The following is a 26,830-nucleotide window of genomic DNA, read 5'->3' on the forward strand; positions in this document are numbered from 1 at the left end:
TAGTAAGAGTTCAGTGTGTGGAGACTCTCTGAGTTGATCACCTCCTGGAGGGACGTGTCTCCAAACCTGGAACACACACACTGAATGACCTGCAGGCCTGGAAAACCTGGAACACACACACTGAATGACCTGCAGGCCTGGAAAACCTGGAACACACACACTGAATGACCTGCAGGCCTGGAAAACCTGGAACACACACACTGAATGACCTGCAGGCCTGGAAAACCTGGAACACACACACTGAATGACCTGCAGGCCTGGAAAACCTGGAACACACACACTGAATGACCTGCAGGCCTGGAAAACCTGGAACACACACACTGAATGACCTGCAGGCCTGGAAAACCTGGAACACACACACTGAATGACCTGCAGGCCTGGAAAACCTGGAACACACACACTGAATGACATCAGTGTGTGTCACCCCCCCCCCACCACCTCTCAGCCAGGGTCTGCTGCTCGTTGATGCCCACGTTGAAGTGGACTGGCTGGACCCGGAGCAGCATGCCGCTCTGGATCTCTCGAGGCAGGGAATCGAACATGGCTCCTGGCAGCGGGACCCGGACGTTGAAACCGCCACGGTTTCCTGTGATGACGGGCAGCATGTCGGGGGCGGAGCTTCCAGATGCCTGGGTCACCTTTACCACACAAGCAGGAATGGGTAAGTGAGTAATGAGTCGTGTCAATGTAATGACTTTAAAGATCAAATCATAATCAAGTAATTCCATCATAAAGGAAGAACAACAACAACAATAGTCAAGCTAACTGACGTCTACACATGGTTCAATGTGTTTGTACTTTGAAGGTGACATTCCGTAGATCCATGACACCGACGCTCATGTCCTCCAACATGGCCGCTTCCTCTCCTGCACACACAACCAACAGTTGAGGGTCAGACGTCAGCTGGAGGGTCAGAGGTCAGATGGAGGGTCAGAGGTCAGACAGAGGGCCAGAGGTCAGATGGAGAGTCAGAGGTCAGATGGAGGGCCAGAGGTCAGCTGGGGGGTCAGAGGTCAGATGGAGGGCCAGAGGCTAGACGGAGGGTCAGAGGTCAGCTGGGGGGTCAGAGGTCAGATGGAGGGCCAGAGGCCAGACGGGGGGCTAGAGGTCAGACGGAGGGCTAGAGGTCAGATGGAGGGTCAGAGGCCAAATGGAGGGTCAGAGGCCAGACGGAGGGCTAGAGGTCAGCTGGGGGGTCAGAGGTCAGACGGAGGGTCAGAGGTCAGATTGAGGGTCAGAGGCCAGATGGAGGGCTAGAGGTCAGTTGGGGGGTCAGAGGTCAGATGGAGGGTCAGAGGTCAGCTGGGGGGTCAGAGGTCAGATGGAGGGTCAGAGGTCAGACGGAGGATCAGAGGTCAGATGGAGGGTCAGATGGAGGGTCAGCGGCCAGATGGGGGTCAGAGGTCAGCTGGGGGGGTCAGAGGTCAGACGGGGGGCCAGAGGTCAGACGGAGGGCGAGAGGTCAGACGGAGGGCTAGAGGCCAGACGGAGGGCTAGAGGTCAGACGGAGGGCTAGAGGTCAGATGGAGGGTCAGAGGTCAGACGGAGGGCTAGAGGTCAGATGGGGGTCAGAGCTCAGATGGGGGTCAGAGCTCAGATGGTATTACCGTAGGTGCTGAGCAGGGACTCAAAGTGAGCCAGCAGGCCGATGGTGTAGAGCTGACGGAGGAAACCTTCGTCCTGAAGACTCTTCCTCAGTTTGATAGTGAAACCACACACCAGAGCAGAGAGCTGCAACACACACACACTTCAACTACACACTAGAGTGCTGCAACACACACGCACGCACGCACGCACGCACGCACACCAGAGTTGGAATTACGGGGGAGCTAAGGGGAGCTGGGCTCCCCTGAAAGGGACCTGAGCTCCCCTGAAAGCCTAATTTGAAAAATTTAGGGGGAGCTCTAAAAACATGCGGCATACCTATTCTACAAACTTGAGAGGTCTGATCGGAAAATGGCGCTCCCCCGAAAGCCACGTTGTAATTCGAACCCTGACGCGCGCGCGCGCACACACACACACACACACACACACACACACACACACACACACACACACACACACACACACACACACACACACACACACACACACACACACACACACACACACACACACACACACACACACACACACACACACACACACACACACACACACACACACAGACTGACCGTGTGGCAGAAGACCACGTCCCTGCGGTGTTGGACCTGCAGCTCTATGCTGATGGTTGCAGCTCCGTCTTGCATCAGCAGAAACACCAAGGCCTTCTTGGCCTGGTCGCTCATCATGCAGACGCAGTCGCTGAGTGTGGCGAGGAGGGGGTACAGCGCCTGGGACCACTGGCCTGCAACACACCACCACCACTTACTCACACCTGTGTGACCAATCACAGGTGATCAGCTCATTAGAAGCACAACAAGCAGAAACACACTCACCAGGACACGACTCCTCCTCTGTGGAGCCTCCACCTGCAGGAGGTGAAACCTTAGGGTTAACCACCGGGGGCAGTGGACACACTGCACTGTGCAGGGTTAACCACCGGGGGCAGTGGACACACTGCACTGTGCAGGGTTAACCACCGGGGGCAGTGGACACACTGCACTGCTCAGCAGCACTTCAACAGCTCCAGCTCAAAACATCTTGTGTTCTCAACATTGACAGTCAGCAGCCAACACTGGTCTACTGACCAGGAGGTGGAGGAGGAGGTGGAGGGGGTAGGTGGAGCAGGAGGAGGGGGAGGTGGATGGGGTAGGAGGTGAAGGAGGAGGAGGTGGAGGAGGAGGTGGAGGGGGTAGGTGGAGGATGAGGAGGAGGAGGGGGTAGGAGGTGAAGGAGGAGGATGAGGAGGAGGAGGGGGAGGGGGTAGGAGGTGAAGGAGGAGGGAGAGGGAGTGGGATGAGGAGGAGGAGGAGGAGGAGGAAGTGAATAAAAACCTACAGACGTCCTGACGGAGATTGGGTGGAGGCGCTGAGCAGAAAGCAGGTAGAGAAGAAGAGGAGGGAAGCCTTGATGATGAAGATGAAGGTGGAGGGATTTCTGATGCGGATGAAGGAAGTGATGAAGACTCATGTGACGTAGTTCCTGGGTTGATCCAGAATGCTCGTCTTTTTCCATCACCTTGACACACACACACACACACACACACACACACACACACACACACACACACACACACACACACACACACACACACACACACACACACACACACACACACACACACACACACACACACACACACACACACACACACACACACACACACACACAGTTCTTAACATCATTTATTTCTCCAGTTTCAAGTTGAATGGAAAAATGGTTTACGTACTGATGCTGCCCCCTGCTGACTGCTGACTGAACTGTTGGGTCCTGCTACCTGTGTTAGTGCTGCCCCCTGCTGACTGCTGACTGAACTGTTGGGTCCTGCTACCTGTGTTAGTGCTGCCCCCTGCTGACTGCTGACTGAACTGTTGGGTCCTGCTACCTGTGTTAGTGCTGCCCCCTGCTGACTGAACTGTTGGGTCCTGCTACCTGTGTTAGTGCTGCCGCCCTGCTGGCTGCTCACTGAACTGTCCTGGCTGCTGCTGCTTCCTCTCCTCTGTTTCTGCAGCAGCTTTTCAACACACTGGATGATGCACTCCAGAGACTTCTCCACGTTGATCCACACCTTCTCCTGAACACACAGACAGACAGACAGACACACACACAGATTAGCTCCAGAACACTGTGTGTAACAGTGTATTACAGCATGTATCGGAGTGTAACAGTGTATTACAGTGTGTATCAGAGTGTGTAACAGTGTATTACAGTGTGTATCGGAGTGTAACAGTGTATTACAGCATGTATCGGAGTGTAACAGTGTATTACAGTGTGTATCAGAGTGTAACAGTGTATTACAGTGTGTGTCAGAGAGTGTAACAGTGTATTACAGTGTGTGTCAGAGAGTGTAACAGTGTATTACAGTGTGTATCAGAGTGTAACAGTGTATTACAGTGTGTATCAGAGAGTGTAACAGTGTATTACAGTGTGTGTCAGAGAGTGTAACAGTGTATTACAGTGTGTGTCAGAGAGTGTAACAGTGTATTACAGTGTGTATCGGAGTGTAACAGTGTATTACAGTGTGTATCGGAGTGTAACAGTGTATTACAGTGTGTATCGGAGTGTAACAGTGTATCGGAGTGCAACAGTGTATTACAGCGTGTATCAGAGTGTGTAACAGTGTATTACAGTGTGTATCGGAGTGTAACAGTGTATTACAGTGTGTATCGGAGTGTAACAGTGTATTACAGTGTGTATCAGAGTGTGTAACAGTGTATTACAGTGTGTATCGGAGTGTGTAACAGTGTATTACAGTGTGTATGAGAGTGTGTAACAGTGTATTACAGCGTGTATCGGAGTGTAACAGTGTATTACAGCGTGTATCAGAGTGTGTAACAGTGTATTACAGCGTGTATCAGAGTGTAACAGTGTATTACAGTGTGTATCGGAGTGTAACAGTGTATTACAGCGTGTATCAGAGTGTGTAACAGTGTATTACAGTGTGTATCGGAGTGTAACAGTGCATTACAGTGTGTATCAGTGTGTAACAGTGTATTACAGTGTGTATCGGAGTGCAACAGTGTATTACAGCGTGTATCAGAGTGTGTAACAGTGTATTACAGTGTGTATCGGAGTGTAACAGTGTATTACAGTGTGTGTCAGAGTGTGTAACAGTGTATTACAGCGTGTATCGGAGTGCAACAGTGTATTACAGTGTGTATCGGAGTGTAACAGTGTATTACAGCGTGTATCAGAGTGTGTAACAGTGTATTACAGTGTGTATCGGAGTGTAACAGTGTATTACAGTGTGTATCAGAGTGTAACAGTGTATTACAGTGTGTATCAGAGTGTGTAACAGTGTATTACAGTGTGTATCGGAGTGTGTAACAGTGTATTACAGTGTGTATGAGAGTGTGTAACAGTGTATTACAGCGTGTATCGGAGTGTAACAGTGTATTACAGCGTGTATCAGAGTGTGTAACAGTGTATTACAGCGTGTATCAGAGTGTAACAGTGTATTACAGTGTGTATCGGAGTGTAACAGTGTATTACAGCGTGTATCAGAGTGTGTAACAGTGTATTACAGTGTGTATCGGAGTGTAACAGTGCATTACAGTGTGTATCAGTGTGTAACAGTGTATTACAGTGTGTATCGGAGTGCAACAGTGTATTACAGCGTGTATCAGAGTGTGTAACAGTGTATTACAGTGTGTATCGGAGTGTAACAGTGCATTACAGTGTGTATTAGTGTGTAACAGTGTATTACAGCGTGTATCGGAGTGTGTAACAGTGTATTACAGTGTGCATCAGAGTGTGTAACAGTGTATTACAGTGTGCAACAGTGTATTACAGTGTGTATCAGAGTGTAACAGTGTATTACAGCGTGTATCGGAGTGTGTAACAGTGTATTACAGTGTGTATCAGAGTGTGTAACAGTGTATTACAGTGTGTAACAGAGTGTGTAACAGTGTATTACAGTGTGTATCAGAGTGTAACAGTGTATTACAGCGTGTATTGGAGTGTGTAACAGTGTATTACAGTGTGTATCAGAGTGTAACAGTGTATTACAGTGTGTATCGGAGTGTAACAGTGTATTACAGCGTGTATCAGAGTGTGTAACAGTGTATTACAGTGTGTATCGGAGTGTAACAGTGCATTACAGTGTGTATCAGTGTGTAACAGTGTATTACAGCGTGTATCGGAGTGTGTAACAGTGTATTACAGTGTGCATCAGAGTGTGTAACAGTGTATTACAGTGTGTATCAGAGTGTGTAACAGTGTATTACAGCGTGTATCAGAGTGTGTAACAGTGTATTACAGCGTGTATTGGAGTGTGTAACAGTGTATTACAGTGTGCAACAGTGTATTACAGTGTGTATCAGAGTGTAACAGTGTATTACAGCGTGTATCGGAGTGTGTAACAGTGTATTACAGTGTGTATCAGAGTGTGTAACAGTGTATTACAGTGTGTAACAGAGTGTGTAACAGTGTATTACAGCGTGTATCGGAGTGCAACAGTGTATTACAGTGTGTATCGGAGTGTAACAGTGTATTACAGCGTGTATCAGAGTGTGTAACAGTGTATTACAGTGTGTATCAGAGTGTAACAGTGTATTACAGTGTGTGTCAGAGAGTGTAACAGTGTATTACAGTGTGTATCAGAGTGTAACAGTGTATTACAGTGTGTAACAGTGTATTACAGTGTGTATCAGAGTGTAACAGTGTATTACAGTGTGTGTCAGAGAGTGTAACAGTGTATTACAGCGTGTATCAGAGTGTAACAGTGTATTACAGTGTGCAACAGTGTATTACAGTGTGTATCAGAGTGTAACAGTGTATTACAGTGTGTGTCAGAGTGTGTAACAGTGTATTACAGCGTGTATCGGAGTGCAACAGTGTATTACAGTGTGTATCGGAGTGTAACAGTGTATTACAGCGTGTATCAGAGTGTGTAACAGTGTATTACAGTGTGTATCGGAGTGTAACAGTGTATTACAGTGTGTATCAGAGTGTGTAACAGTGTATTACAGTGTGTATTGGAGTGTGTAACAGTGTATTACAGTGTGCAACAGTGTATTACAGTGTGTATCAGAGTGTAACAGTGTATTACAGTGTGTGTCAGAGAGTGTAACAGTGTATTACAGTGTGTATTGGAGTGTGTAACAGTGTATTACAGTGTGCAACAGTGTATTACAGTGTGTATCAGAGTGTAACAGTGTATTACAGTGTGTGTCAGAGAGTGTAACAGTGTATTACAGTGTGTATCAGAGTGTAACAGTGTATTACAGTGTGTAACAGTGTATTACAGTGTGTATCAGAGTGTAACAGTGTATTACAGTGTGTGTCAGAGAGTGTAACAGTGTATTACAGTGTGTATCAGAGTGTAAGTGTATTACAGTGTGCAACAGTGTATTACAGTGTGTATCAGAGTGTAACAGTGTATTACAGTGTGTGTCAGAGAGTGTAACAGTGTATTACAGTGTGTATCAGAGTGTAACAGTGTATTACAGTGTGTAACAGTGTATTACAATAAGTATGGTCCAACATGGTGGCAGTGGAAAACTAACCCACTCCTCCTCGTGCCAGTCCTCCTGCAGAGAGGACCGGTTGCTGCAGTTGCTCCACTTGGCCAGCAGGGTATCCTGGTCATTCCGGAGGACTACTTGTTCTGAATCGGCGGATGGAGACGCTTTGGATGCCACATACTCAGGCCGTGCTGCATTCAGGGCCTGGATGGCCGAGGCCAGAACTTTACAGTCACACACTGTGACCAGCTGACGAGTCTGAGAAAGACCACACGTTCCCATGGTTACCAACAGATATGATACCATGGTTACCCACAGACACCTTGCCGTGTTAGGCATCTCTATCCAAAGTGAAATTAGCTGGTCTCTCAATGCAATCCACCAAAGCTGCCAGGCTCCACTGAGGGACTGGAGATCTTAACACTGGGGGACTGGAGATCTTAACACTGGGGGACTGGAGATCTTAACACTGGGGGACTGGAGATCTTAACACTGAGTTTGATGTCAGAAACCAACTCAGAGTAAGAAGGATGTTTATGCGGTGGAATGGATGAAGTCCAACTTGACAGCTAGGCTTGAAGACTAAAGGGCCACCAGATTGGAGATAGTAACCCTCACTTTCCTAATCCCAGGTTCTCTTCTCCAGGAGCACAGTTCAGGACGCTGCACATGCTGGCTTCCTTGCTGTGTTGGTGGGCTCCTCCACCAAAGGACACAAACTATTCTGTTGTAACATACAGTGACAATAAACAAACTATGAACTATGGCTAACAACAGACACATTCCCGTGGTTACCAACAGACAAGTTACCGTGGTTACCAACAGACACATTCCCGTGGTTACCAACAGACAAGTTACCATGGTTATCAACAGACAAGTTACCATGGCTACCAACAGACAAGTTACCGTGGCCACCAACAGACAAGTTACCATGGTTACCAACAGACAAGTTACCATGGCTACCAACAGACAAGTTACCATGGTTACCAACAGACATGTTACTGTGGCCACCAACAGACAAGTTACCATGGTTAACAACAGACAAGTTACCATGGTTACCAACAGACAAGTTACTGTGGCCACCAACAGACAAGTTACCATGGTTACCAACAGACAAGTTACCATGGTTACCAACAGACAAGTTACCATGGCTACCAACAGACGAGTTACCATGGCTACCAACAGACAAGTTACCATGGCCACCAACAGACAAGTTACCATGGCTACCAGTAGACTTAGCGCAGTGACTGAACACCTGTTACCTGCCCAGTCTCACCTTGTCGGCCAGGATGGCCAGCGTCCTCTCCAGCCCGGTGGCTGATCGCTCCCTGGCAGCCCAGGACAGTCTCTCAGTGTAGTAGCCCACCTGAGTCTTCAGGGTGTTGATGTGAGCGATGATCTCTTTGGCTCGGACGACGTCCTCAGGTACGTAGACGATGGACTGAGAGCTGGAGGCGGAGCTACTGCAGAAGGACGGAGGAGAGTCTGGGATCACACCTGGACACCAGCACACCTGGACACTCTTACACACCTGGACACTCTAACACACCTGGACACTCTTACACACCTGGACACTCTAACACACCTGGACACTCTAACACACCTGGACACCAACACACCTGGGCACTCTAACACACCTGGACACCAACACACCTGGACACTCTTACACACCTGGACACTCTAACACACCTGGACACTCTAACACACCTGGACACTCTAACACACCTGGACACTCTAACACACCTGGACACCAACACACCTGGGCACTCTAACACACCTGGACACCAACACACCTGGACACTCTTACACACCTGGACACTCTAACACACCTGGACACTCTAACACACCTGGACACCAGCACACCTGGACACGCTTACACACCTGGACACCAGCACACCTGGAGACCAACACACCTGGAGACCAACACACTTGGACACGCTTACACACCTGGACACCAGCACACCTGGACACCAGCACACCTGGACACTCTTACACACCTGGACACTGTTACACACCTGGAGACCAACACACCTGGACACTCTTACACACCTGGACACTCTGTTACACACCTGGACACTGTTACACACCTGGAGACCAACACACCTGGACACTGTTACACACCTGGACACCAACACACCTGGAGACCAACACACCTGGACACTCTTACACACCTGGACACCAGCACACCTGGAGACCAACACACCTGGACACTCTGTTACACACCTGGACACTTTTACCTATCTGTACCGTTACACATCATGACACCTTTCCCCAATGGGCACCTTTACACGCCTGGACACTCTTCCACATCTGGACACTCTTCCACATCTGGACACCCTTCCACATCTGGACACTCTTCCACACCTGGACATTCTTCCACACCTGGATATTCTTCCACACCTGGACACTATTCCACATCTGGACACTCTTCCACATCTGGACTGTTACACACCTGTACTGTTACACACCTGGACGCCAACACACCTGGACTGTTACACACCTTGTGTGGTTCCAGATGTGTTAAATGTACGGGCCTGTGATGTATGATATGGGTGTTTGGTTTGGTAAAAGACAACGCACACAAGAACAGGAAACAGGTGCTGTGTGAACAGGAAACAGGAACAGGAAACCGATGCTGTGTGAAGAGGAAACAGGAACAGGAAATAGGTGCTGTGTGAACAGGAAACAGATGCTGTGTGAAGAGGAAACAGGAACAGGAAACAGGAACAGGAGACAGGTGCTGTGTGAACAGGAAACAGGAAACGGAAACAGGAACAGGAAACAGGTGCTGTGTGAACAGGAAACAGCAACAGGAAACAGATGCTGTGTGAACAGGAAACAGGAAACGGAAACAGGAACAGGAAACAGATGCTGTGTGAACAGGAAACAGGAACAGGAAACAGGTGCTGTGTGAACAGGAAACAGGAACAGGAAACAGATGCTGTGTGAAGAGGAAACAGGAACAGGAAACAGGAACAGGAGACAGGTGCTGTGTGAACAGGAAACAGGAAACGGAAACAGGAACAGGAAACAGATGCTGTGTGAACAGGAAACAGGAACAGGAAACAGGTGCTGTGTGAACAGGAAATAGGAAACAGATGCTGTGTGAAGAGGAAACAGGAACAGGAAACAGGAACAGGAGACAGGTGCTGTGTGAACAGGAAACAGGAAACGGAAACAGGAACAGGAAACAGATGCTGTGTGAAGAGGAAACAGGAACAGGAAACAGATGCTGTGTGAACAGGAAACAGGAACAGGAAACAGATGCTGTGTGAAGAGGAAACAGGAACAGGAAACCGATGCTGTGTGAACAGGAAACAGGAAACAGATGCTGTGTGAACAGGAAACAGGAACAGGAAACAGGTGCTGTGTGAACAGGAAACAGGAACAGGAAACAGATGCTGTGTGAAGAGGAAACAGGAACAGGAAACAGGTGCTGTGTGAACAGGAAACAGGAACAGGAGACAGGTGCTGTGTGAACAGGAAACAGGAAACGGAAACAGGAACAGGAAACAGATGCTGTGTGAACAGGAAACAGGAACAGGAAACAGATGCTGTGTGAACAGGAAATAGGAAACAGATGCTGTGTGAACAGAAAACAGGAAACAGGTGCTATGTGAACAGGAAACAGGAACAGCAAACAGGAAAGAGGAACAGGAAACAGATGCTGGGTGAACAGGAAACAGGAAACATTACCTTGATGGTGAGAAAGAAAGAAAAGAATCAAACGTCCAGTGAATGACTCACCGTTCCTCCTCATATGTGCTGATCAGAAAGTGACAAGAACAAACCCAACAGGAAGTGATTCCACTGAAAACCAGTGATTAAAGAATGAAACCAGAATTTTCAAAGTAAAAGCAGCTGGTGGACTCACTGTTTCTTAGCCTCCTCAACCTTGTGGAGCAGTTTCCTCAAGCCTCCATGTTTGAAGCCCTGACAGTGAGCAGCTGGAGCGCCGACCGTCAGCACGTCGTAGGTGTGGTCTGCAGAGAGGAGGCAGCAGTGAGGCACAGCAGCAGGGGGCGCTCTCTCACTGCAGAGAGGAGGCAGCAGTGAGGCACAGCAGCAGGGGGCGCTCTCTCACTGCAGAAAGGAGGCAGCAGCAGGGGGCACTCTCTCACTGCAGAGAGGAGGCAGCAGCAGGGGGCGCTCTCTCACTGCAGAGAGGAGGCAGCAATGAGGCACAGCAGCAGGGGGCGCTCTCTCACTGCAGAGGGAAGGCAGCAGCAGGGGGCACTCTCTCACTGCAGAGAGGAGGCAGCAGTGAGGCACAGCAGCAGGGGGTGCTCTCTCACTGCAGAGAGGAGGCAGCAGTGAGGCACAGCAGCAGGGGGCACTCTCTCACTGCAGAGAGGAGGCAGCAGTGAGGCACAGCAGCAGGGGGTGCTCTCTCACTGCAGAGAGGAGGCAGCAGTGAGGCACAGCAGCAGGGGGCGCTCTCTCACTGCAGAGAGGAGGCAGCAGTGAGGCACAGCAGCAGGGGGCGCTCTCTCACTGCAGAAAGGAGGCAGCAGCAGGGGGTGCTCTCTCACTGCAGAGAGGAGGCAGCAGTGAGGCACAGCAGCAGGGGGCGCTCTCACTGCAGAAAGGAGGCAGCAGCAGGGGGCGCTCTCTCACTGCAGAGAGGAGGCAGCAGTGAGGCACAGCAGCAGGGGGCGCTCTCTCACTGCAGAGAGGAGGCAGCAGTGAGGGACAGCAGCAGGGGGCGCTCTCTCACTGCAGAGAGGAGGCAGCAGTGAGGCACAGCAGCAGGGGGCGCTCTCTCACTGCAGAGAGGAGGCAGCAGTGAGGCACAGCAGCAGGGGGCGCTCTCTCACTGCAGAAAGGAGGCAGCAGCAGGGGGTGCTCTCCCACTGCAGAGAGGAGGCAGCAGTGAGGCACAGCAGCAGGGGGCACTCTCTCACTGCAGAGAGGAGGCAGCAGTGAGGCACAGCAGCAGGGGGCGCTCACTCACTGCAGAGGGGAGGCAGCAGCAGGGGGCGCTCTCTCACTGCAGAGAGGAGGCAGCAGTGATGGCCAGCCTCCTGGCCAGCCAGTGGTCAGCCAGTGGTTCTCAGGGACCCTGGTTCTATAGGACCCTGGTTCTCTGGGACCCTGGTTCTCTGGTACCCTGGTTCTCTGGGACCCTGGTTCTCTGGGACCCTGGTTCTATAGGATCCTGGTTCTCTGGGACCCTGGTTCTCAGGGACCCTGGTTCTCTGGGACCCTGGTTCTATAGGATCCTGGTTCTCAGGGACCCTGGTTCTCTGGGACCCTGGTTCTCAGGGACTCACCAAACCCCAGCTGGTCCTGGACCCTCATCCTCTGGAGATGCAGGTTTGTGGGCATGAACTCCAACTTCTTGTCCGCCTTCAGGTTACTGGCTTTAAAGGACGGACCTGGAGGGAAGACAGTTCATCCCTTCATCCCTTCATCATTTCATCAACGCTGGTCGGCAGTCATGTGTGACTGTAATCTGATTACTTGCTTGTACCTTAATGTAACTTCTGATGAAGTATTAATGTAACTTGTGATTAAAGATTCAAACAAACAGGTTAATGAAAGGTTTCATTGTTTCACTTTATGTAATAGAACCTATAGAAATAGAATACATAGAATCATTCCTCACTTCCTACAATAGAACAGTAGAACCAGATTGAGTCCACAGTGAGGACAGGAACTGACCTCGGTACTGGCTCAGGTTGGACAGAGTCTCCTGGTTCTTCAGGATGAAGCCCTGGTACTCCAACACCATCTGCCGCCGCTGGTTCTCCCAGCAGGGGGATAACTCCCCCAACTCCTCCAGCTCACACACCCTGGGAGGAGGAGGAGGAGGAGCAGGAGGAGCAGGAGGAGGAGGAGGAGCAGGAGCAGGATGTGGAGGAGGAGCAGGATGAGGATGAGGATGAGGAGGATGAGGAGGATGACGAGGAGGAGCAGGAGGAGGATGAAGAGCAGGAAGTGGATGAGGATGAGGAGGATGAGGAGCAGGAGGAGGAGGAGGAGCAGAAGCAGGATGTGGATGAGGAGCAGGATGTGGATGAGGAGCAGGATGTGGATGAGGAGCAGGATGTGGATGAGGAGCAGGAGGAGGATGAGGAGCAGGATGAGGAGGATGAGGAGGATGAGGATGAGGATGAGGAGGATGAGGAGCAGGATGTGGATGAGGAGGATGAGGAGCAGGAGGAGGAGGAGCAGGAGCAGGAGGAGGATGAGGATGAGGATGAGGAGGATGAGGAGCAGGATGTGGATGAGGATGAGGAGAATGAGGAGCAGGAGCAGGAGGAGGAGGAGGAGCAGGATGAGGAGGAGGATGAGGATGAGGACCATGAGGAGCAGGAGGAGGATGGGGATGACGAGGAGGAGCAGGAGGAGGATGAGGATGACGAGGAGGAGCAGGAGGAGGATGAGGATGAGGAGGAGGAGGAGGAGCAGGATGAGGAGGAGGAGGATGAGGAGCAGGAGGAGCAGGAGGAGGAGCAGGAGGAGGATGAGGAGCAGGAGCAGGATGTGGATGAGGAGCAGGATGTGGATGAGGAGCAGGAGGGGGATGAGGAGCAGGAGGATGAGGATGAGGATGAGGAGGATGAGGAGCAGGATGTGGATGAGGAGGATGAGGAGCAGGAGGAGGAGGAGCAGGAGCAGGAGGAGGATGAGGAGGATGAGGAGGAGGATGAGGAGCAGGATGTGGATGAGGATGAGGAGAATGAGGAGCAGGAGCAGGAGGAGGAGCAGGATGAGGAGGAGGATGAGGATGAGGAGGATGAGGAGCAGGAGGAGGATGAGGATGATGAGGAGGAGCAGGAGGAGGATGAGGAGCAGGAAGTGGATGAGGATGAGGAGGATGAGGAGCAGGAAGTGGATGAGGATGAGGAGGAGGAGGAGCAGGAGGAGGATGAGGATGAGGAGGAGGAGCAGCAGGATGTGGATGAGGATGAGGAGCAGGAGTAGGAGGAGGATGAGGAGGAGCAGGATGAGGAGGAGGAGGATGAGGAGCAGGAGGAGGAGGAGGAGCAGGAGGAGGATGAGGAGCAGGAGCAGGATGTGGATGGGGAGCAGGATGTGGATGAGGAGCAGGAGGGGGATGACGAGCAGGAGGATGAGGATGAGGAGGATGAGGAGCAGGATGTGGATGAGGAGGAGGAGGAGCAGGAGGAGGAGGAGCAGGAGCAGGAGGAGGATGAGGATAAGGAGGATGAGGAGCAGGATGTGGATGAGGATGAGGAGAATGAGGAGGAGGAGGATGAGGATGAGGAGGACGAGGAGCAGGAGGAGGAGGAGGAGCAGGAGGAGGATGAGGATGAGGAGGAGGAGCAGGGTGAGGATGAGGAGCAGGAGGAGCAGGATGAGGAGGAGGAGGAGGAGGAGCAGGAGGAGGAGGAGGAGGAGCAGGAGGAGGATGAGGAGCAGGAGCAGGATGTGGATGAGGAGCAGGAGGGGGATGAGGAGCAGGATGTGGATGAGGATGAGGAGAATGAGGAGCAGGAGCAGGAGGAGGAGGAGGAGCAGGATGAGGAGGAGGATGAGGATGATGAGGATGAGGAGCAGGAGTAGGAGGATGATGAGGATGAGGAGCAGGAGTAGGAGGAGGAGGAGGATGAGGAGGAGGAGGAGCAGGATGAGGATGAAGAGCAGGAGGAGGATGAGGAGCAGGAGCAGGATGTGGATGAGGAGCAGGATGTGGATGAGGAGCAGGAGGGGGATGAGGAGCAGGATGTGGATGAGGATGAGGAGAATGAGGAGCAGGAGCAGGAGGAGGAGGAGGAGCAGGATGAGGAGGAGGATGAGGATGAGGAGGATGAGGAGCAGGAGGAGGATGAGGATGACGAGGAGGAGCAGGAGGAGGATGAGGAGCAGGAAGTGGATGAGGATGAGGAGGATGAGGAGCAGGATGTGGATGAGGAGGATGAGGAGCAGGAGGAGGAGGAGCAGGAGGAGGATGAGGATGAGGAGGATGAGGAGCAGGATGTGGATGAGGATGAGGAGAATAAGGAGCAGGAGCAGGAGGAGGATGACGAGGAGGAGCAGGAGGAGGATGAGGAGCAGGAAGTGGATGAGGATGAGGAGGATGAGGAGCAGGATGTGGATGAGGATGAGGAGCAGGAGTAGGAGGAGGATGAGGATGAGGAGGAGGAGGAGCAGGATGAGGAGGAGGAGGATGAGGAGCAGGAGCAGGAGGAGGATGAGGATGAGGAGGAGGAGGAGCAGGATGAGAAGGAGGTGCAGTGTGTCCTTACCTGGCAGCGTCCTCCTCCAGCAGCAGTTTGACAAACTGTCGAGGGACGTTGATGGACAGGAGGCTGTGGGCCATCTGCTCTAGAACCCTGAGCTGCTGCCCCCCGGTGGTGGGAAGCCGGTACGTCCTGGACATGATTCCCCCGAACACTGAAACACCCGTAACACCGGTAACACCGTTAACCACTGTACGTCCTGGACATGATTCCCCCGAACACTGAAACACCCGTAACCACTGTACATCCTGGACCCAGCAGGACCCACCTGATCGCAACAGAGCGTCGCTGGAAAGTGATCCAAACTTGATGCGGATTCCAATGGACTCAGTCAGACTCTCATCCACCGGCAGCACCGTCTGCACGCACACACACACACACACACACACACACACACACACACACACACACACACACACACACACACACACACACACACACATGGAGTCAGACAGAACCAACAGGGAGTCAGAACCAGCGTGGAGTCAGAACCAGCGTGGAGTCAGAACCAGCGTGGAGTCAGATCCAGCAGTGGTTCTCTCACACCTGAGGTTCTGGTCCTCCAGAACCAGCAGTGGTTCTCTCACCAGAGACTCTGGTCCTCCAGAACCAGCAGTGGTTCTCTCACCAGAGGTTCTGGTCCTCAAGAACCAGCAGTGGTTCTCTCACCAGAGGTTCTGGTCCTCCAGAACCAGCAGTGGTTCTCTCACCAGAGGTTCTGGTCCTCCAGAACCAGCAGTGGTTCTCTCACCTCTCACCAGAGTTCTGGTCCTCCAGAACCAGCAGTGGTTCTCTCACCAAGGCTCTGGTCCTCCAGAACCAGCAGTGGTTCTCTCACCAGAGACTCTGGTCCTCCAGAACCAGCAGTGGTTCTCTCACCAGAGGTTCTGGTCCTCCAGAACAGCAGTGGTTCTCTCACCAGAGGTTCTGGTCCTCCAGAACCAGCAGTGGTTCTCTCACCAGAGGTTCTGGTCCTCAAGAACCAGCAGTGGTTCTCTCACCAGAGGTTCTGGTCCTCCAGAACCAGCAGTGGTTCTCTCACCAGAGGTTCTGGTCCTCCAGAACCAGCAGTGGTTCTCTCACCAGAGGTTGATTCCCCGAACACTGAAACACCCTAACCGTCCTCCAGAACCAGCAGTGGTTCTCAGCAGTGGTTCTCTCACCAGAGGCTCTGGTCCTCCAGAACCAGCAGTGGTTCTCTCACCAGAGACTCTGGTCCTCCAGAACCAGCAGTGGTTCTCTCACCAGAGGTTCTGGTCCTCCAGAACCAGCAGTGGTTCTCTCACCAGAGGTTCTGGTCCTCCAGAACCAGCAGTGGTTCTCTCACCAGAGGTTCTGGTCCTCAAGAACCAGCAGTGGTTCTCTCACCAGAGGTTCTGGTCCTCCAGAACCAGCAGTGGTTCTCTCACCAGAGGTTCTGGTCCTCCAGAACCAGCAGTGGTTCTCTCACCAGAGGTTCTGGTCCTCAAGAACCAGCAGTGGTTCTCTCACCAGAGGTTCTGGTCCTCCAGAACCAGCAGTGGTTCTCTCATCAGAGGTTCTGGTCCTCAGAACCAGCAGTGGTTCTCTCATCAGAGGTTCTGGTCCTCCAGAACCAGCAGTGGTTCTCTCACCAGAGGTTCTGGTCCTCCAGAACCAGCAGTGGTTCTCTCATCAGAGGTTCTGGTCCTCCAGAACCAGCAGTGGTTCTCTCACCAGAGGCCCCTGGTCCTCAGGAGAACAGAACAGAACTCACCCGGCCACTGACGCTCTCAGGAAGTCGTCTCATCCACATCCTGGAATTGAACGACTCGTCCATCTGCCAGGCGGTGATGATCACACTGCCTACACACTGGTTCTCTGCTGACCTGATGAGAAATACTGCATTATCATCACCTCTCTGCTTTATCATCATCGCCTCTCTGCATTATCATCATCACCTCTCTGCTTTATCATCTCACTCTCTGTTATCATCCCTTGTCCCCATGACAGGGAAAAGCAGTATATGTGTTTGTGTGTGTGTGTGTGTGTGTGTGCGTGTGTGTTGCCTCAGCTCCAGCTGCAGTCGGTGGCTCTTCTCCTGCAGCAGCTCTTTAACAGGAAACAGTGCAGAACCCAACATGTACATCTGGAGAGAGAGAGCAGGAGAGGAGTGAGAAGAGAGTGAGAAGAGAGTGAGAGGAGAGAGAGAGTCTCACCGTCCCCTGCGTACGGTCCTTCACGTCATACACTGACAGTTTGACCTGCGTTTGCTGGTTGATGTTTGAATCCTGGAAGAAGCTGATGCTGCTGAGGAACTCTGGACTGCTGCTCCCCTACACACACAGTGAGTGAGTGTGAGAGAGTGAGAGAGTGAGAGTGTGAGAGAGTGTGAGAGTGTGAGAGTGTGAGAGTGTGAGAGTGTGTAGAGAGTGAGAGTGTGAGAGTGTGAGAGAGTGTGAGAGTGTGAGAGTGTGAGAGTGAGTGTGAGTGTGAGTTGTGAGTGTGAGTGTGTGTGTGAGAGTGTGAGAGAGTGTGAGAGTGAGAGTGAGAGTGAGAGTGAGTGTGAGTGTGAGAGTGAGAGTGAGTGTGAGAGTGAGAGTGAGAGTGAGTGTGAGTGAGTGTGAGAGAGTGTGAGAGAGTGTGAGAGAGTGTGAGTGTGAGTGAGAGAGTGTGAGAGAGAGTGTGAGAGTGAGAGAGTGTGAGAGAGAGTGTGAGAGAGTGAGAGAGAGTGTGAGAGAGTGTGAGTGTGTGAGTGTGTGTGTGAGAGTGAGTGTGAGTGTGAGTGTGAGTGTGAGTGTGAGAGTGAGAGTGAGAGTGAGTGTGAGTGTGAGTGTGAGTGTGAGTGTGAGTGTGAGAGAGAGTGAGAGAGAGTGAGAGAGAGTGAGAGAGAGTGAGAGAGAGTGTGAGTGTGTGAGTGTGTGAGTGTGTGAGTGTGTGAGTGTGTGAGAGAGTGTGAGAGTGAGAGTGAGAGTGAGAGTGAGAGTGAGAGTGAGAGTGAGAGTGAGAGTGAGAGTGAGAGTGAGAGTGAGAGTGAGAGTGAGAGTGAGAGTGAGAGTGAGAGTGAGAGTGAGTGTGAGTGTGAGTGTGAGTGTGAGTGTGAGTGTGAGTGTGAGTGTGAGTGTGAGTGTGAGTGTGAGTGTGAGTGTGAGTGTGAGTGTGAGTGTGAGTGTGAGTGTGAGGTGAGAGTGAGAGTGAGAGTTGAGAGTGTGAGTGTGAGTGTGAGTGTGAGAGTGAGAGTGAGTGAGTGAGTGAGTGAGTGAGTGAGAGAGAGAGAGAGAGAGAGGGAGGGAGAATGACTGACCTCTATGACCTCAGTCTGACAATGTTTGGCCCAGAAGACCCTGCGGCGGCGTCGTGCAGCTCACTGCTATGAAGCTGTTTGGTTTCCTGTCCAGAGCCGGGGTCAGCAGGTCACAGCAGGCTGGACACACACACTCTGTTACACACTGTTACACACTCTGTTACACACTGTTACATACTCTGCTACACACTCTGTTACACTCTGTTACACACTCTGTTACACTGTTACACACTGTTACACTCTGTTCCACACTGTTACACACTCTGTTACACACTCTGTTACACACTCTGTTAGACACACAGATGCACTCTCTGATCACTGGCCTAACCCTAACCCTACTCACCACTATACAAAGTACTACAGACCTACTCACCACTATATTAAGTACTACAGACCTACTCACCAGTATATAAAGTACTACAGACCTACTCACCACTATATGAAGTACTACAGACCTACTCACCACTATACAAAGTACTACAGACCTACTCACCACTATATTAAGTACTACAGACCTACTCACCAGTATATAAAGTACTACAGACCTACTCACCAGTATATTAAGTACTACAGACCTACTCACCACTATATAAAGTACTACAGACCTACTCACCAGTATATTAAGTACTACAGACCTACTCACCACTATATAAAGTACTACAGACCTACTCACCAGTATATTAAGTACTACAGACCTACTCACCACTATATAAAGTACTGCAGACCTACTCACCACCATATGAAGTACTACAGACCTACTCACCACTATATAAAGTACTACAGACCTACTCACCACTATATAAAGTATTACAGACCTACTCACCAGTATATTAAGTACTGCAGACCTACTCACCACTATATAAAGTACTACAGACCTACTCACCACTATATAAAGTACTACAGACCTACTCACCAGTACATTAAGTACTACAGACCTACTCACCACTATATAAAGTACTACAGACCTACTCACCACTATATAAAGTACTACAGACCTACTCACCAGTATATTAAGTACTGCAGACCTACTCACCAGTACATTAAGTACTACAGACCTACTCACCACTATATAAAGTACTACAGACCTACTCACCACTATATAAAGTACTACAGACCTACTCACCAGTATATTAAGTACTACAGACCTACTCACCAGTATATTAAGTACTACAGACCTACTCACCACTATATAAAGTACTGCAGACCTACTCACCACCATATGAAGTACTACAGACCTACTCACCACTATATAAAGTACTACAGACCTACTCACCACTATATAAAGTATTACAGACCTACTCACCAGTATATTAAGTACTGCAGACCTACTCACCACTATATAAAGTACTACAGACCTACTCACCACTATATAAAGTACTACAGACCTACTCACCAGTACATTAAGTACTACAGACCTACTCACCACTATATAAAGTACTACAGACCTACTCACCACTATATAAAGTACTACAGACCTACTCACCAGTATATTAAGTACTGCAGACCTACTCACCACTATATAAAGTACTACAGACCTACTCACCAGTATATAAAGTACTACAGACCTACTCACCAGTATATTAAGTACTGCAGACCTACTCACCACTATATAAAGTACTACAGACCTACTCACCAGTATATAAAGTACTACAGACCTACTCACCAGTATATCACCAGGACCTACTTTTTTGACATTTTGGTATGTGAGAGTCAGCAGAGCGATAAAGTTCACTTTATCTGTTTATTCAATGTAGGAATTAAACATTTGAACGAAAAGGTTCAGTGGACTTTCTGTTTCACCCTCCGTCTCTAGAGGAGAAGGTGGAGGAGGAGGGTGGAGGAGAAGGGTGGAGGAGATGCTGGAGGAGGGTGGAGGAGAAGGGTGGAGGAGGAGGCTGGAGGAGGAGGCTGGAGGAGGAGGGTGGAGGGTGGAGGAGGGGGGTGGAGGAGGAGGGTGGAGGAGGAGGCTAGAGGAGGGGGGTGGAGGAGAAGGTGGAGGAGGAGGGTGACAGAGACCGGAGACAGACGGTCAGTGTTGCTCCGTCCCCAGTGTTTCTTGTGTGTGTGTGTGTGTCTCACCCACACTGAACTCCATCACAGGCTCGTCTGGGTCCTGATTGTTTCCTAAAACCCAACCAACAGGTCGGGGGGGGGGGGGGGGGGGGGGAGTGAGAGAGAGAGAGAGAGAGAGACAGAGAGACAGAGAGAGAAATAACACATCTGAGAGAGAGAGACAATGGACGATGATGACGTATGACCCTCCACACGAAGTGTAAACCCCCCCAGGTTCCAACCTGCCAGAGCCAGACCCCCCTCCTACCCCCCCCCCCAGGTTCCTACCTGCCAGACCCCCCCCACCCAGGTTGCTACCTGCCAGAGCCAGACCCCCCTCCTACCCCCCCAGGTTCCTACCTGCCTGATCCCGCCCCCAGGTTCCTACCCGCCAGAGCCCCCCCCCCCTGTTCCTACCTGCCAGAGCCAGATCACCCCCCCCCCCCCCAGGCTCCTACCTGCCAGATCCTCCCCCCCAGGTTCCTACCTGCCAGAGCCAGACCCCCCTCCTACCCCCCCCAGGGTTCCTACCTGCCAGACCCCCCCACCCAGGTTGCTACCTGCCAGAGCCAGACCCCCCTCCTAACCCCCCCCCAGGTTCCTACCTGCCTGATCCCCGCCCCCAGGTTCCTACCTGCCAGAGCCCCCCCCTGTTCCTACCTGCCAGAGCCAGATCCCCCCCCAGGCTCCTACCTGCCAGATCCTCCCCCCCAGGTTCCTAAATGCCAGAGCAAGATCCCCCCCCCCCCCCCCCCCCCCCCCCCCAGGCTCCTACCTGCCAAATCCTCCCCCCCAGGTTCCTACCTGCCAGAGCCAGATCCCCCCCCAGGCTCCTACCTGCCAGATCCTCCCCCCCAGGTTCCTAAATGCCAGAGCAAGATCCCCCCCCCCCCCCCCCCCCCCCGGCTCCTACCTGCCAAATCCTCCCCCCCAGGTTCCTACCTGCCAGAGCCAGATCCCCCCCCAGGCTCCTACCTGCCAGATCCTCCCCCCCAGGTTCCTACCTGCCAGAGCCAGACCAATCATCTCACTGGACAGGTCAAAGGTGTTTGCTCGGTACACTGACCAGGGCCTCTGGACCCTGGAGCTGCTGGAGCTCCGCCCCCTGACCTCCGCCATGCTGCTGGAGCTGCTGGAGCTGGATGGAAGCGTGGCCTCTCCGTCACTGTCCCATGTGACGTGGTTGTGGCTCTGCAGGTGGAGGAGCAGAGGTGATCAATCACTGGATTATTGATCACTGATCAGAGGAGACATCAGACTCTTGATGTTCAGACCCCCCCCCCCCCCCCCCCCCCCAGGTTCCTACCTGCCAGACCCCCCCCCCCCTCCCCCCCCAGGTTCCTACCTGGGGGGAGGAACCTGTGACAAAGTGAATTCAGTGAACGTTGGTTCTTCTTCTTCTTCATGTTCTCTCCCAGAACAAACATGAAACCTCCACACACGCACTTGTGACTGTGTGACTCCGGATCCACTGGATCTAATGGACCCAACAGATCCAGTGGATCTAATGGATCCACTGGATCTACCTGAGCTAGTGGATCTAATGGATCCACCAGATCTAATGGATCCACCTGATCTAGTGGCAGCAGCTCCAACAGGAGAACCATCAGGACTTGTGGCAGAAACTCTGAAGACCAGTTCTTCCAGGACCTTCTGGGTGGAGGTAGAAACTAGACGTTAGAGCCATGAGGCCTTCCTCCTCCTCCTCTTCCTCCTCAACCCACTTCCAGATAAACTCATGATGAAACATGTAGAGTGTGTACGTGTTGTTGGGTTCAGTGTATTTAAGAAAGTACTTCTTCAGTGGTTCAGTGTATTTATGAACTTCTTCAGTGTGTTGGGATCTCACAGGACCACAGAAAGTTTGTTCATTTCTGGGGAAAGACCATTTTTATATGTCCTGATTCACAGTCATGACATATGAATTCTGACCCAGGAATATGATTGTCTTTCACACCCAGTTGGGGGGGGGGGGGGGCTTCTGCAGGACCTTCCTCCCCCCCTTTCTGATCACAAGATGCTTCCCCCATGAACTCAGCCAGTCACTGATTGGTTGAAGCTCACCTCAGAATCAACATTCGTGCAACAAAAGGCATTCAGCCAGCCTCCTCGCGCTCTTGCAAGACTGGACCTCGAGTAGGTGGGTTGCTGAAGAGCTGCTTCCCAGCAGCCCAGCTCACCCAGCATTAGCATACAGCTAAACACTCACCCAGCATTAGCACACAGCTAACACCAGAGGCCTGCAACCAGGGCCTTCACTCCTCAAATCCTCTGCTGACCCCACCACGAGGGTCAGACCTTCCCCTGATCCAGAGACCAGCACCCAGAGTCTGCTCTCCAGGGAAACCAACCGGTTTCTCCAGGACGGACCAGGGACCCTCACAGAACTTCTTTGTGTTTTTCCTGAACAAGCAGGAAAACCATCACAGACCTGAGCGACCAGCTCCTCAGTCTGGACAAAAGGAACAACCAGGCGCTGCAAAGAAGGACAGCTCCTGAAACATCAACTCCATCTTCTTCTCCTCAACCTGCAGAACCAGCAACCACAGTTAGCAGGAGGTGCTAGCTACAGGAGAAGACACCAGCTTCCCTCCAGCAGGACAACAACTGAACTCCTTCAAGGAAGTGGGAACAACAACTGGGCTTTACCTGAGATTAGTTAAACCTGATGCTATGATAGAACTGTTTAACTTTATGAAGATGTGTTGATTCTGTTCCAGTGATTGAGTTCTATAGATAATGATATTAGGAGCAGTGATCAACCTGTAAACCAACGTTAGCTCTGCCACAGACACAGGGTCTGCATGCTAATCTTTGCTTTACTAACTAGTTAACTCGCAATCCTACACATATCACATCAAAGACAACATCACACAGTAACTGAACACCATCTGACGACTCCTGACGTTTTACAAGACAAATCGCAGTCACATCAAGTCATTCTAGAAATGGTCCTTTAGCAGAGACACACAGGAAGCAGATGCTATGGCTAGCTTCTATTGTTCCATTGCTATCAGCACATGGTGGAGACCCAGGACAGACTTCCTGTTCTCTGACAATCTCCATTTGGAATGTAGTTTCTTGTGATCCGCCATCTTGTTTTGTAGTTCCATCACACGTCACACACACACCCTCCCTCCAACTCTCTCGCTCTCTTTCGCTCTCCACACACACACACACACCTACACACACCCAGCTGTATATAGGTAGTAAGAATCTGTGTTTTATTTGTTTTCATTGTTAATAAATATAATGTTTGGAATCATACTTGCTGTTTTATTAATGAGCACAAAGGTGAATGAAATGTCGACCTCTTCTGTGTCAAGAACTCCAAAATCCTTCAACCTTGACTTAATTCTGGTAATTGTAATTAATTTAACTATTAATTCAAATTCCCAATGAACTGTTTAGTATATCTTATGAGACTGATAGAACTGAATTGTCTATCATTTCCTGTTAAGACAGGTGGAGCTCCGAGGTTCTGATACACATCAGATTACATTTCAACATTATTAATAACTATCGTTGATCATTATTAATCATTATCGATAGCCAACCAAAACATAAATAGTTCCTAGTGATCCTTATGAGGTAAGAAATCCCTACAAGTGCATTCATGAAAGTACTTCTTCAGTGGTTCAGTGAATTTATGAAAGTACTTTTTCAGTGTATTTATTGATTCAAACCCTCCATGGAGGACTCAGTCGCCCTACATTCAGTAGTGTGTCCTACTTTGTTCACACTTGACCCACATTCACCCTGAAACCTCCACTGCTTCTACATTCATAGCTCTATGTGGTGACAACATGAATGTATCTACATGCATAGCTCTATGTGGTGACAGCATGAATGTGTCTACATGAATAGCTCTATGTGGTGACAGCATGAAAGGGTGAAATTCAGAATTCAGAACAAGATGAGTTAGTCTGATGAAGTGAAACAGTGATGTCAAGCTTATAGTTAGACCCTGTGTGTGTGTGTGTGTGTGTGTGTGTGTGTGTGTGTGTGTGTGTGTGTGTCTCACTTCCTTCATGATTAGAGGAAGTGTCTTAAAGCAAACTGACCTTCAGTCTGTCAGACAATCAGAAACTTCCACAATAAAAGCTTGATACTGGAAAACCTGACGATGAAGCAGGTGAACGAGAGTCGGTGACGCTCAGGAGGGGAGGGGAGAGGAGGAGGAGGAGGAGGAGAGGATGAAGGAGGAAGAGGAGGGAGAGAGGGATGAGGATAGCTTGGACAAGAAGTAAAACCAGCAGCTGACAGGAAGTAAAACCAGCGGCTAACATGAAGTAAAACCAGCAGCTGACAGGAAGTAAAACCAGCAGCTGACATGAAGTAAAACCAGCAGCTGACAGGAAGTAAAACCAGCAGCTGACAGGAAGTAAAACCAGCAGCTGACAGGAAGTAAAACCAGCAACTGACAGGAAGTAAAACCAGCAGCTGACAGGAAGTAAAACCAGCAACTGACAGGAAGTAAAACCAGCAGCTGACAGGAAGTAAAACCAGCAGCTGACAGGAAGTAAAACCAGCAGCTGACAGGAAGTAAAACCAGCAGCTGACAGGAAGTAAAACCAGCAACTGACAGGAAGTAAAACCAGCAGCTGACAGGAAGTAAACCCAGCAACTGGCAGGAAGTAAAACCAGCAACTGACAGGAAGTAAACCCAGCAGCTGACAGGAATTAAAACCAGCAGCTGACAGGAAGTCAAACCAGCAACTGACAGGAGGTCAAACCAGCAGCTGACAGGAAGTAAAACCAGCAGCTGACAGGAGGTCAAACCAGCAGCTGACAGGAAGTAAAACCAGCAGCTGACAGGAAGTCAAACCAGCAGCTGACAGGAAGTTAAACAAGCAGCTGACGGGACGTAAAACCAGCAGCTGACAGGAAGTAAAACCAGCAACTGACAGGAAGTAAAACCAGCAGCTGACAGGAAGTAAAACCAGCAACTGACCGGAAATAGCTGACAGGAAATAAAACCAGCAGCTGACAGGAAGTAAAACCAGCAACTGGCAGGAAGTAAAACCAGCAACTGACAGGAAGTAGCTGACAGGAAATAAAACCAGTAGCTGACAGGAAGTAAAACCAGCAACTGGCAGGAAGTAGCTGACAGGAAATACAACCAGCAGCTGACAGGAAGTAGCTGACAGGAAATACAACTAGCAGCTGGCAGGAAGTTAAAGCAGCAGATGACAGGAAGTAAAACCAGCAGCAGACAGGAAGATAAAGCAGCAGCTGGTAGATGTTAATGATCATGTTTTTAAAACAAACGTAGTAGAAGATCAAAATCTGTCACCTGCTGCTTTTACTTCCTGTCAGCTGCTGTCTTTACTTCCTGTCACCTGCTGCCTTCACTTCCTGTCACCTGCTGTCTTCACTTCCTGTCACCTGCTGCCTTCACTTCCTGTCACCTGCTACTTTTCCTTACATGGCCTTTATTGTTTAATGTTACAAATGTTATTTAACGTTATAACTGGGATAAACAGATGATAGACGGATGAAGATGGAGGCCTGATAACAGCAGGTCCTCTTCCTCCTCTATAGCGTCATCATATCTCTCGTGCATTAATGTGCAGCTGACCTTCACTCCACACACACACACACACACACACACACACACACACACACACACACACACACACACACACACACACACACACACACACAGACAAACAAACAAACTTGTCGCGGCTCCCCGCGGCTCTCCTCCGCCGCCGTTGACGCTCTGACTGACCGTCAACACGCAGAACTCCCCAGCGGCGCGGCAACGGAGCGTAAAAGGCCGCTCGGAGCAGAAAAGTGCACTTTAGCGCGGATCTTCCTCCATCTGACGCTGCTGGACTGAGGCTGAGCGGACTGCGGGTTGCCAGGTCCGCGGATTCATTGGAGTAACACCAACCGCGGTTCAAACTAAATGCCTGTTTACACCACGTATTACGGTAAAGCAGTCAGAAGCCGACGGGATCTTCATGGTGCGTTCCAGGTACACCTCAGGTCCAAGAAAAAATCACAACAGTTATGTACAGGCGTATTGAAATAAAAATTCATCAAAATATAATTGTTTTCTGTAAACTGCACCACATTCTTGTTCTACAGGATTCCAGGTACCTGTGGGTCAATTTCCAACTAGAATTACTGTAGCATTGTCTCACAATTACACAATGAATTCACATCAACCTATAAACGGTACTGTACATCCATGAAGTTAAAGAAAATTGTTTTCAGCAAACTGCACCACG

General features: G+C 50.6%; 1 protein-coding gene across 1 annotated transcript in view; it reads right to left on the bottom strand.

The window, feature by feature from the left end:
- Positions 1-26,448, bottom strand: part of LOC308147612 (inositol polyphosphate-4-phosphatase type I A-like) — a 34,394-nt gene extending 7,946 nt beyond the window's left edge. Inside the window, 24 exon segments of the mRNA XM_080519862.1 lie at positions 1-66; positions 439-638; positions 799-866; positions 1,608-1,731; positions 2,175-2,347; positions 2,439-2,471; positions 2,941-3,120; positions 3,535-3,676; positions 7,110-7,325; positions 8,344-8,530; positions 10,815-10,832; positions 10,942-11,050; positions 12,341-12,445; positions 12,732-12,862; positions 15,284-15,431; positions 15,546-15,636; positions 17,013-17,124; positions 17,305-17,384; positions 17,455-17,571; positions 18,540-18,578; positions 18,580-18,659; positions 20,619-20,663; positions 21,596-21,782; positions 26,326-26,448. The exon segment at positions 1-66 is cut by the window's left edge and continues 32 nt beyond it. Of these exon segments, the coding sequence (XP_080375988.1) occupies positions 1-66; positions 439-638; positions 799-866; positions 1,608-1,731; positions 2,175-2,347; positions 2,439-2,471; positions 2,941-3,120; positions 3,535-3,676; positions 7,110-7,325; positions 8,344-8,530; positions 10,815-10,832; positions 10,942-11,050; positions 12,341-12,445; positions 12,732-12,862; positions 15,284-15,431; positions 15,546-15,636; positions 17,013-17,124; positions 17,305-17,384; positions 17,455-17,571; positions 18,540-18,578; positions 18,580-18,659; positions 20,619-20,663; positions 21,596-21,710 (2,579 nt within the window). The 5' untranslated portion in view covers positions 21,711-21,782; positions 26,326-26,448.
- Positions 26,449-26,830: the final 382 nt, after the last annotated feature.

Source organism: Blennius ocellaris (assembly GCF_963422515.1).
Source record: "Blennius ocellaris genome assembly, chromosome: 24".
NCBI lineage: Eukaryota > Metazoa > Chordata > Actinopteri > Blenniiformes > Blenniidae > Blennius > Blennius ocellaris.